The 13,252-nt window shown below is 39.0% G+C and overlaps 1 protein-coding gene across 2 annotated transcripts in view; it reads right to left on the reverse strand.

Annotated features, from left to right (window-relative positions):
* The window catches only part of vps50 (VPS50 EARP/GARPII complex subunit), a 109,565-nt gene that overhangs the window by 61,768 nt on the left and 34,545 nt on the right, over window positions 1-13,252 (reverse strand). For both annotated transcript variants that reach the window (XM_061058937.1, XM_061058936.1), the window contains exons 10-12: window positions 6,571-6,613; window positions 3,850-3,948; window positions 2,142-2,282 (exon numbers count right to left, since the gene is read on the reverse strand). In XM_061058937.1, the coding sequence (XP_060914920.1) occupies window positions 2,142-2,282; window positions 3,850-3,948; window positions 6,571-6,613 (283 nt within the window). The remainder of the gene's footprint in view (window positions 1-2,141; window positions 2,283-3,849; window positions 3,949-6,570; window positions 6,614-13,252) is intronic.

Genomic DNA, 13,252 nt, shown 5'->3' on the forward strand with positions numbered 1-13,252 from the left:
GTGATTGTGTGTGTATGCGCTGCCCCATCAATAATGGTCACACAGCTGTGAGTGTAAAGACACGTTCAGTCAATCTTGAGTCGGTGAAATTGTTTGTACACGAGTTCACCCAGGCAACACGGTATGCTGACAGGGTATCTATCAAACACATGTAAACATTAGGACGAGCGTGTAACTACTGTATGCATGCACGTGTATTTTACAGGGTTACTAAAGCTTGTTAAAGTTTAAATAAAAATTGGTCCAATCATTTATCTACCAAAAAATGTAGAAAGGAGCACTACCCAGACTCAAAAAAGGGTGTTGGTTTGAGGTGCTCCTTGTACAGGGATGCAAGCAGTCTTTAAGCATCATCTTTTAAACAATTTAAATGCCTTTACATTCACGGCATGGCCCTGTGGACCTTAAAAAACACACTTGAACTTGTTTCGGCATCAAGCCTTTTAGGAGAAATTATTAGGGCCAATGTATGCAAATAAACTTATCCCTACATTCATCAAAATAAATTCTACACTGATGGCAAAAAGGTGAATCAAAGCAACATAACATAACAATACATTACCCTGATTATAAGAGACCCACATCTTGAGTCCCAAAACAAAGCTTTACAAGAAGCGATATTTAAATCAAGATCCTCATTAAGGCCAGGGTGTTCTTCAGTCTGTAATTTATAAATCCAAAAGGCTTCCCGCTGGTTTATTTGTCTCTGTCTGTCACCTCTTTTAGGGAAGATGATATGTGGTCTATCCCATAGGCTTGTAATGTGGCTGGGTTGATATTGTGAATTGAAGATAGTGTCTTGCGGGGTAGTTCACATTACCAGTTTGGTAATCTCTTATAAAGCTCAAGCTCTACAGACTGCAAGACTTTGCAAATCCACATTATATACATACATACATAGGTTATATTTTTCATTATTATTAAAGTGTGTTTGTTAAGATCCACATTTTTTTTCTAATTTCTCTACCAAGTTCTCGCAAGGCAAGCAGAGTAGGCAATAATGTTTTTTCCATGAAAACTTTTGATTGAGGAGCATTACTCCCTTACAATCTTTTATTACACAATGTTTAAATGAAATATATTAGTTATTAGCAGTTGTAAATTATCCCCATTGAAACAACAGAACTGAGCAGGTTTGAAGTAACAGTAGTACTCCAGATATTTCACTTTTCAGCTCGTTCTGGCAGAATGCCACTCTGGATCTGAAACCATGTCAGACAAAAAGAAGCCTTTAAAAGAAGCCCCTCGACTTTTATAAAATCATTACTGCTGTGGTAGGGAAACCGGGAGCATAATAGACAGGAAGCTGGTGCAAAGGAGTGAAGTGGAGGAGAGGTAGCATGAAGGTAAGAGGTAAAGGACAGGGCATTGTAGATTTATGAGCACAGCGGGCATCTCCTCTAGTTAAAGCTGTGCTTTCACACAGCAAAATATGAAGCCGGAGGGTGAGGGAGAAAAAAAGTGAAGTGCAGAAACACTGGGGGAGGCAAACAAATTATTTCCCTTGATCAGGCAGAGATAACCTTAACCTTACTGTTATATACCCTTTCACATTGAAGGTCAGACTGAAGCTGCAAATATATGATGAATTCACAAAGTTACTGTAATGTGGCCGTGCAAATGTGATTTATTTTGATCCTTGGGGTAAAGGAAAGCCAGCATGAAGAGCCTGGTCAAATAATGCAGCTGCTGAAGTGCATTGGTTCTGTATTGTGAGCAGGATTAGTTATCTCAGAGTTAGGGGCTAGAATGTACTTTGTACCCCGATTATCTCCACGCTCTCCCCCACTCATTTATTTCATTCAATTATGGAGAATCTGTGGGCTCTCTACACGTGAAATAAGTCTATTTTTTTTACTTGGCTACATGGCAGTAAGAAATCTAAAGGAGTAATGTGAGTAAAAAAGTGTGAGAGAATGTGCTCAGCAGTGTGTCAAAAGCCCTTTCAGCACTTTGTAGGTGGACGTTTCATTCACACTTTCACTTAACTGACTACAGAAGTGGCTACACTTGACACTGGCATAAAAGAAAAGGGGGCTGGTCCTTTTAGCGCCAGAAATCACTGGGAAATTACAGTCAGAATGGACTAATGTTGGTGGAATAAATTGACCTTCTACACAAACACACACTCATCTCCTTACCGTACAAAGATCCTTGTATTGCATTTTCTGGAACTTGGTATCGGCATTGCCGGCGCACAGCTCCACATATCCCAGCACGACTTGGAAAACAGTGTTGTGTATGGCCTGGGTGAAGTGCATGTGCAGCTGGTCCATGGCAGTCTGCAGAGAGAGTCAAACACATTGTCAGGAAAACTACTTACAAGTGGAATAAATAATCCTCATTGAGCTATGGCATCATTTCCCAAATCTCCTGTATGAAATATCAGTAGCTTGAAGCTTCACTGTGTTCTCCAGCTAGTCACAAATTTAGTCCGTATGCAGCCAGGTCCTTGTCAGAAAGCTTACAGGGCATTTTCGTTAGGAAATAATTTCCTGATAAATATTGATTGGATCAGCCATAATATCAGAACTGATACTGAACTGAACTGAACTGCTCAAAAACCATGCGGCTCCATCGCACTGCATTCATCCCTTTGTAATTAAAAGTCTGTTATCCCTTATTCTATTTTAAAGATAGATTTACCATCTCTTTCTCAGCTCCCACCCACAGTCTCACTGTGGGACCGCGGTGAATTGAGGACACCAGAGTAGCAGGAGACTCTGGCACAGCATTGAGCTAAGCCCTATAGGTAATGGGTGTTGCAGAGCAATTCGATTTTCTTGCCGCAAACTCCTGAACCCCAAGATGTTGCCCCCATCCATTCTGAGTGCCTGCTGCCACAAAAGTAATTTAAACATGTTTACCCCACTTTTCTGAGAGAGTCACTTCATCTGCCCTAGAAACACTGGGAAAACTGCTGGCTGTTCAAAACCATGACTAGCGAGGAAAAAAGAAACTTTGGCTTCTCAAATCACAGTAACCTTAACAGTAATATATTTCAGCACATGACCTTATGGCATCATCAACTTCTAAATTAAACAAACTACTAATACGTAGATGTTTACTTCAGACAAATGTCACAATATGAGGAGAATTATGAGAAGAAAGACACGAATGGTCTGAGGTATTATCCTATTTTTTTAGGATTTTAGAAGCTCATAACACTGAGTCCAGCTCAATGAAACTCAGATTTCCAACTTTGATTTCCAAGAGCTGAACAATGTGATGTAGAGAACATGAGAAGGTGGCTTTATTACATTCTATAATGTCTATATCATTACATCACAGTCTCTTACATTTCTTCCCAGGCATTCCTATCAGAAACTACAGTGATCTGTTGTTATTGTTCTTAACGCAAAGGCTTTACACCTTCAAATCAAATGCACAACAATATCAGACACAAACATGTTGTCGAGAAGGTATTGTCTTCAATGTGTTGATGATTTGAGGGCTTAATTGATATTATCTAGGGATTCTTTTTGAAGACTTTTCTTTGTGGGTGATTTCTGTGAGTGTATCTTGATTGACAGCAAGCAGAGCAAGGTGTACCTGTAATCACAAAGGATGACTAGCACGCTCTTTAGACAATTATATTATCTACTGGGACTAGAAGACACATAGATATTATATAATATCAATTTAGGATAGCATGGCCAAATTAAACCTCTTGTATTCTATGAATACTCAGCCAGCCTGTTCAAACTGTTCTAATCAAACAGTTTGAAAAAGTTTGAAAAAATATATAAACACTTGAAATGTGCAGCAAGTGTTGGCATCAATGGGGGCTTCTCATCCATTCATGTTTAGTCATTCCCCATGACCATGTCACTGAGTCGAACTACTGACCTGTGTCTTGCCGAGGAGTGTGTAGGCCAGCTGGACCTTGGTGTAGTGCGACACATCAAAGTTTTTACACGTCTTGGACAGGGCGACATCAAGCTGCTCCTGTGGGCAGAAATAGAGAGATGACAAAGGGAAAAAGGAAAGAGGAAAAGTGTGTGTGTGTGTGTGTGTGTGTGTGTGTGTGTGTGTGTGTGTGTGTGTGTGTGTGTGTGTGTGTGTGTGTGTGTGTGTGTGTGTGTGTGGTGGGGGTAAGAAAAGAGAGGGATTATCAGCACTAAGACCAGGGATTTAGATATAGATGTGCAGATGAAACGCTTCCGCACAGGGCCAAGGGCAGGTAACAGGATATGGATGGGGGTTTATAAATGAGTGTGTATGTGAGAAAGTCTTTGACAAAGACATAAAAAGAGAAAGTGGGACAAGGTCAGACAGAAGTTATGAAGCACATGAAGGAGTAACGACCCTGACACAATAAGTTGACTTTATACAATACTAATGAAGGCTATGTGATCAAACACATTGTGTGAACATGTGTTTAAAACAGCTCTTAAACACAGTGCAGTTACAGGGGTTGACATTAAGTTAAATTCGGGCGTTCAAGATTACTGGCCCAACTATTGTAACCAATGGCCGAGGAACATCAACATAACATGCAGCATCAATTCAATAACAGTAGTGTATTTGTTACCCCCCATCAGGGACATCAACTTAGCAAACACAAAACAGAAATCTTTCTGTGAGAAACTTGTTTGCTGTGAGAAACATTTATTTTCTTCCATTACCATAACCTTACTAGCGTTAAGTTTCTGATTAATGTTCTATGCAGCTACCAGCTGATACGTGCATGATAAATATGGACACGGGGCGATGAAACGGAGATAAGTCGAAATAACAGCACACTCTGAGATATCAATGCTTTATGACCCGTTGCTGTGTAAAAGTCTGCAAAAAAATATATTTTAAAGACTTAACTGTCTTCCTATGTACAGCTAATCTGCAGCCTACATCTGATTCTTAAAGCTGTCTTTTCACTGAAACTCTGCACCGGGATTTAGCAGCAGTAGCTGCCATTACTATTTGAACTGAGCTCATTATCTAAATACTTGGAGGAAAGACCAACAAAAATAACTTTGGCCACTGGTAATTGATCTAATTACATGTTTTCATACTTCTAAAGTACTTTGAAACTTTAATTGTACCTTTTAATTGGTTATTTCATAATTTAATCAACTATGTATACATTATTTTGTGTACCCTATTACTACACAGGAACAATCATCCAGTGACAATGAAATTAGCCCAAAGCAACACTTTCTGTTGCTGATGTTCCCCGGGGTTGTCTAACTTTTATAATGATTCCTATTTATTTTTGTAGGTGGCTTTAAAGGACCAATATGTAACTCTAACACCTAGCATTTAAAATGGGTACTGCAGTCCAAATTCAAAACATTGGAAAGAGCTGTCTCCCCCCCGTCCGCTCGTCCCTGGAGTCAATGTGCACGCAGGTTGCCATGTCGCAGACACAGAAGCTTCAGTGTTTAGCCAGCTCTGCATTGGTCATGAAACATTTCTGCGTTCTAACCATAGACTGTTCTATGGTCGTGGAGCTTTTTAAGTCAGGAATAATCGGTTATATCTGAACCAATTACCTTCACGCTTTGATCGCTGAACACCTGTTGGTTTGCCATTTGCCTGGCAAACCGAGGGGCAAAACAACATAGCATGTTTCCTTAATGTCTGATGATATAGTAAGGTCATTTCATGATTCAATTCAGTAGATATCTTACATATCTCAGAACCTTTTTTCTTTGGAGCCCACACTTCTATTGTCTTAGAAAAGCTGAGCTCCTGCAATGAACCGCACGAAAAAGTACAGATACATTGCCTTTGTATAAACTATCCAGTTTGTATGTTATCAAGCTTTTTTTTATAATGTGCAAATCTAATTTGGACAACCTGACAGGGGGGCAGATTGGCACCTCTCCTTGGGGGACTTTAGCCCCAGGTTGGAAACCAATGCACTAGACTGACCACGAAGCAATACCATCTGTATTGAGTTAAATATGCTGGATAACAAATATAATGTGTGTATGTATATATACTGTATATATATATGAATACACATATGTTATTATTTATAGCCATACATGCTGTACATATGATTCATGAGCATATATACTTATAAAATGTTTTTGCTTTAAGCATTCTAAAGGTGAAAGTGTTGGTTAAATCCCTAGTGCAATTGTTTACCTTTATGATTGAGAATATTTATCTTTGCTTATTTAGAAACTCTGACTGACAGGTAAAAAACGAGCACCTCGGTGCCTGGCTTTGTATGTATGTGCACATGCACGCCTGTTCCCTGTGTACAGACAGATCTGTAGGTAATTAATCTACTCAAGCGCAGCAGCAGTGTTACAGAGAAAATTGCTTTGCATACCATTTATCACACAAATGTATCACGACACATCCACAGATGAAACAGATATAATTCAGTGCTCACCCCCTCAAAATAATGACTTTCTGAATGTGTCAATATTTGCCAGGCCCAGAGTAAGAAAGTGAAACTATTAAAATGTCAAAATGAAGTAGAAGTTGCTTCTTTCTGAATGAGAGCTTCTCGAAAATCACAAGGTGAGAGCGAGATATTGTTGGCTACTAAAAGCCTCTTTACTGATTTGCTTTCAAATAATGGAATTAGAGAAAAAGCAGAGGTGCACGTACCTCGATTTGCTCCAGAGTGTCTTGTAGTTTGGAATTCAATTCACTGTGAGGAGAGAAAGGAGATCATTGAGGGTAAGTCCTTCAGCTCTAATGCAGAAGTGGAACCACCAAATGCTAAATATAAGGCATGAATCATATAGTACATATTCATATCAAGCAATCATTGTAGAGCTATTTGAACTGCATAACCTTAAAGGGACAAAGAGTGCCAGAAAGTATCCCTTATATTTGTATGGATTTTCAAAAGGTGAAAATGTGGGAAATGTTTAAGTTACTGAGGTCTGACTAAAATTACAAAATGTTTGTGTGTTGACCAATATTTTTTCATGTATTCTTAATTTGAAAGAATATAAATCAGAGAAAGGCAAGCAAAATTACAAATTTAAGAGTCTGTGACCAGCAAGTCTTTTGTATATTCTACTCATAAGGAAATTGAATTTTGACGTTCAACGCTTAAAGGGACTACCATTGAAGCAAGAATATGGCACACTTTACGGTACACCAAAAATCTAAAGATTATAAAGTGCTGTTTTATCAACAAGCTGCAGCCCTAAAACATGTTTCAAGTGTTTGCTCTTCATCTTCAGTGAAATCAACTGCATTAATTGTGGGTGTGTTTTTGTGCATGACTATAACTAACAATAAAAACACATAGCAGGGTGCTTAGAGTTTGCCTCATCCAGAGAAACTCTTTCAACTCACAAACTGAACTAGCAATCTAAAACACAACAATTTTGCCCGACGCAAGACACCACCAATTCCCTTGTGAATCCCCCATTCATAATCCTCCTCTGTTCCACCACTTCCCTACCGCCGTCCCTGCTTTACTAGGGGTCTTTTTCAGGTCAGCCTGCTCTTATGTTGTGCCTTGTGAGACTGCAGTCGCCCTAGGGTAGACAGTGTCCTTAACAAATTGCTAATTAGGCATCTTGCTTTCGGTTGGGCATCGAGTTACGAGAGTTAGGAGGAGAAGAGAAGAGAAAGTGTGAGAGGACTGCAGAGTGAGTCCCACAGGTCGTTTGAAAAAAACAGGTAACAAAATGAGCATTCCAATACAAAGCCTGATGCAATGTAGCCCAACCATCTGCTTTCTTAGTGTATATGTATGTTTGTGTGACATTGAGTGTGGGAACAATTTTGGACTTGAGACTGATGGAGTTAACAGCAGGTGAGGTGAGCACAATGTGACGCAATAGACAGATGTGAGAGTGTGACCTTAACTGCCAAAAATGATTGACAATGTACCTTAAACGGTATGACAGCAGGTGCTAGTGCAGTACTACTCACAATCTAAATTACTACCGCCCTCTAACAGCATCCAGTAAAGTGGAATGTGCCACAGCAATAAAAACAGATATTCTTAGCTACAAGCTCAGGACAGCAAGTCACAGCAATGATCTTCAATGGAAGCTACAATTTGAAACCAATATAAAGAAAACACACGTAGAAAAAAAGCTGGATTAACTACAGAAGGGTGTACCGATCAATATCAGGTCCTGGCTACTGAAGGAAAACATCTGAATGTCCACATTTAAGGCCCAGGAGAGAGTTAAACAAAGGTTTATAGCTCTGGCAGCCACACTGAGAAGGTACAGCAGAGGAGCAGAGGCTGACAGGATAAATACCTCGTTCATCACAGACTGTTCCAACGTACTCCCAATACTGCAGAGTGTTAAACCTTGTTGACAGTTTCAAAAAAACTCCAGAAAAACTCACCCTGTGAGCTCCATGTGTGAATGCAAACAGCCGAATTTTTCTCCTGATGCAAGACATGAGATAAAAAGGAGACGTGGAAGTGGCGGACGAGTCCGCTATGCAAAGCTTGAATGAGAATATTTGCCATCACAATATCAATAAAAAAAAAGAGTGGAGAAGAACATACTGGCAAACAGCAAATGTGATGCTGCAGTTTAATTACTGTGTTGTAATTACTCTGTGTTTTATGTCTGTAACTTTTTGTTGTGCTGCTGCCTCTCTTGGCCAGGACACTCTTGTAAATGAGATTCTTAATCTCAATGAGGTTCTCCTGGTTAAATGAATTTAAAATAAATAAATTTAAAAAAAGCTAATTAAAAAATAAAAGTTCCAATGTAACTGGCCTTTGGAAATTGGTCTTGTGTTGTCAGACTGTGAACCTGAAATGGCAAAGTCCAAAAGAATGGGTTAGAAAACCAACCACTGCACACACAGATCCATCAATGCTTGCAGCAATAAAAGGTAAATAAATAACTCAGAAGTCCAGAAGATGATCATTTTGAAGAGTTTTTGTTAGGTGGGGGTTATTTCTGTAGTAGATGGACAATGGTGAAATGGTGAAACAGACTGTGGATCATCTTAGGATTTATTCAGCCATGGTCAGACAACATAGAAACACAACACACATGGCTGACAAAGTGCAGACCATCGCTGACCCATGCTGACCAAGATCTCACAATCGCTTGCTATCATTGACAATCATTGGCAAAGTGGCCCAGTCTTCATCTTCACAGTGTTGCGTATATTCTGCTAGAAAGTACAGCCCATTCCTTTCCATTTGGGTATATCACTATAAAGCAATAAAGATGACATGACACTGATTTGTATACGTAACAGATGTGGCTCTTTGTCTAGCAAACAGTTATTGACAACATATGGTTGGCTCCTAGCCAAACATAGATCTGCTACAATTTACACGTTTCACCATATAAGGTTACAGCTTCACAGACCCAAAAGAAGAATTACCCTAAGATGGTTGACACAAATCAAAGATATAGCCACAAAATTATCAAGATTAATGAATCCATGAAAATACGTACTAACAGTTTTTTAAAGAACAACCACAGATGTCAGCAGAAAGGCCAGGTGACTATTTAATCCTCCTGTTATCACGTGTCGATATTACTACGTTATACTGTCCAGTGGGTGTTCATGTGTACAGATGCACTCCTCTCCACATGCTGGCACCCTTTCATGATCAGACAGAATGCATAAATAGCACATGAGGAGAAAAAAAACTAATTAACAATCTGTTCCCTTTAGGGAACACAAGGATTGAAATAGAATCACATCATTTTTTTCACCCTGGTTTCAATTATAACTGGCAATAGGTGTCCACAGGGCCTTCAGGCAAGTCTCTCCACAGTGACTGCTGACTTGCCAAACAGGCAATGTGCAGACTCATGTGCTTTCAGGGTCTTGCTGGATGCTGAGAAATTGTGAGGATTCCTAATAGTAGTCATGTTAGCCACAGTTCCAAGGTAGGCCGAAAGGCAACAAAGTGGCAAGGGAAGGAGTTCAAAGAGTGAAACGGCCAGAAGAGACAACTAGAAGCAAAATAATGACAGTGGGGAAGCAGAAGAGGTTAGAGGAAAGCCAGAAGAGAGGAGAGGTTAAGAACAGAAACAGTCTAAACGAAGAGCATTCAGAGGAAAAACTGATCAAACCAGATAGAAGAATGTTTTCTTCTTCTTTCTAAGAGCAACAATTAATATATATATATATATATATATATATATATATTTTGTCTAGAGGGCTTCATGCACTTACTAAAGATCTTCCACTAACAGCCTCTGACACTGCTTAATGTTCAGTATCAAGTATCGGCATGTACGTCAGTGATTTAATATCCATTGTAAAAATCATTAAGTCTGATGTTAACTTTCATCTGCGGATAATAACAATAACAATAGTACAGGGCTGGCAGAGAGCGTACAATGTCAGTACTCTCTCTTTTCCTACTAATTAGGATTTATTGAGGGAATGAAAGAAAAATGATTTATATATTTTTTCCATCCTTTCTGAGCTAACCTGGTATAGGCCGATACTCATGTCTTGTTATCAGAATCAGAATCTGAAAAGTAAGAAAGGTTTCGGAACATCATTCAACTTTACATAGAGTAACACTAAACTATCTTTCAGGTCAATAAGCCATTTTTGTGTCTTTTTTTTCTCTTTAGACTACTGGAGTCAATGTAGCATAGATGTTTGATATTAACTCTGATTTTTTTAGTAGCAAAGATCTTACATCGTTAAGGTAAAGGTAAAGCATGCATCTGTTTTTTTTATATATTAGCTGGCCCAACAGTTGCATATGCTGGCACTACTATGGCTATTGAACAGATGACTTAGTACAGCAGCTAATGTGAACATCCAGTCCAATCCCAAAAAATCTGAAAATCAGAAAAAGATCATATGTAATAGATAGTATAAATATTAGTATCGACTTCTTTCCGAGGATGTGAGCATTCATGGAAAAGTTATAAAGAAAGACAATTGCACTGTTGGACAGCTGAGATTTTAGGTAAATCAGGCCAAAGTAATTAATCAGACTTTGAATACATCCTAAGAAGCTGTTGTTTTTGTCAGTGATTTGAGATCTTCATCATAAAATATCAAATGGTGGAAAGTAAACCAAAGTGAAAAAATTAGTGCAAATACACAAGGAGAGATTCTTAGACACACGGTCACATGTCCTACTCCAGAGTAGCAAGAACGCTTCATGGCTAGGAATTAATAGTTGAATTGCTTCTGTGCTTGCAGTGTCATGTTGCGCAGCATGCTCCGGATTGTTTGTGTATCTGAGACACAGAAATGAATAAGCCAGCAGCCCCCTGGCCTCCTTCCTTCATTATGCGTCTCTTGAACACTCAGCTGTACCGCCCTGTCCTTCGAGGAGATTACAAAGCCCATACAAAACGCCTCCTCTCAATACTAAGATGGCAATTAGCTGAAGTGGAGATCTGTAAGAGTCTTACCTTGAATAACTTATTGATCATTTGTATGGTAAATGACTGGTACAAAATAACCTACTTATTCCCAACCAGAGTTAAAGAATACTTTGTGTCCTTCTTGTAGCAAAATATACGGACAAAGGGAAGAGTTTTTTTCAATTCAGTATGTAATGCTATAAAACATAAAAATAGAAAAAAAAAAAAAAAGGTTGTGGGGTTTATAATATGGGTTTTGTTTTGTTTTTCAGGAATAATCTTTGATAGTTCCTGTTAGGAACAAATGTTTGCTAGACAAAGAGCCACAACTTTGTGTCCATTTGTGGCACCCCCTTCATTCAAAGGGTTATGTCTAATCGCTTTGCTAAACTTGTCCTTTACATAGGTTGTGTTTTCTGACTAGAATCTCACCAAGTTTTCTTCTCACAACTTCCAAAACTAGGGAATGGATCAATATTGATTCTGAAGGTCTTCTTTACTTTTGTAAGTCACAAAAAAAGAGACATCAGTTTTAATCGTTGTCGGGAGGGAGAGAGCCATGGTCGATGCGCAAGGGAGAGAGAGAGAGAGCAGTGCACTGCGCCGTCTCTTTATGAGCGTCTGTGCTTTTATGACAAAATAGAGACGATCAGACCAGGCAGGGACATTAGGCTCTACCTCTCGTCTTTCCTACATTGTTTTTGATTTGTCAGTCTGTTTTTAAACAGCTTTGCTCAGAAAATAAACGTGGCTCACGAATTTAGAAGCAATTAGAGAAATTACTGAATTTCACCTGTGTGAAGACTGAGTCCCTGTCTTCCACATATAGCCTCTGTCACACTGGCTCTCTGTCCAGCACAGAGCCATCTGCAGCTCTGCAGAGTAACATCACATGTGTGTGAGTGCATGGGAAGTGTAACATGGCCTGATTTGATTGATGAAGACTTCACATATGATAGCAAGATAATTATAATGTCTTTTTAAGGGGGAAACTGTATTTTAGATGGTAAATAACATTCAAATATGTAGTATAAGTAACTCATTCTTCCCCCAGGCATTAGTGTGGGACAAGTGCACAGGTAAATGGGCCCAGGTCCTTAAGGCCCACACATAACGCTGTGCATGCCTTGACTTTCTCCAGGTTAAAATAACTATCTTTACTCCGGCTGCTGCTGCAGGACAGTCTTTGTCCTCCTCTATTCAAAGCATCTGTGATAAGCGCACCAGAACTTTGTAGCAATTCCCGTTAGTTAACAATATTATTCTGGTGTTTAAATCTGTGAAGTGATCAGGTTTAAAGCTAGAGAGGTAACTAAACAAGGGCACATAAGGTTACATCATGAAGTGTTCAATGTCGGCTCAGTAAAATGAATATTAGGCAAAGGTAAATAAAACATGATCATGATGGGCTGAAATGTAACATCAAGAAAAATAATAAAATTAGGTTTTGGCGAGAAACGTGAATATATGCAGTTGTTTGGCGGATAAATCTGATCGTTTTCCCAGCACCTAATAGGAAAGTAACAATAGTAGTAATGATAAAGACTCAGATCATCAAGCAGTGTCGATAAGGATATTGATATCAATGAAAAATGACGATCCCCATTGCTATTCGTAACCAGCTAAAAACTCCTGACAGGAGCCTTAAACCATGCCAAAAGTAGAAAATATACATGGTCTTTTTCAAATAAACAAATTAACCCAATTAAATATCAAAATATGTTTCCCAATTTTTTAGTCTCTGGTACAAAATGAATTGTTTTGTTTACTCTCAGTTCAGCGTGCTTCATAATACCACAGAGAAGCTCTAGGCTAAATCACACATTTGCTTTTTTAAGGCCACAGCAGGATTCATGGTTGATAAACTACGTGCTGACATGTGGGGGTCTTAACTCCCCAACAGCTGCCCATTTGGACCAATGATGAAAATGGACTGAGACGGAGCATGAGGCTGTGTAAGTGCTTTCTTGAGGAAGCAGTATTGACTTTTAAAGGTT

This window comes from Labrus mixtus, chromosome 16 (assembly GCF_963584025.1).
Source record: "Labrus mixtus chromosome 16, fLabMix1.1, whole genome shotgun sequence".
Taxonomy (NCBI): Eukaryota; Metazoa; Chordata; class Actinopteri; order Labriformes; family Labridae; genus Labrus; species Labrus mixtus.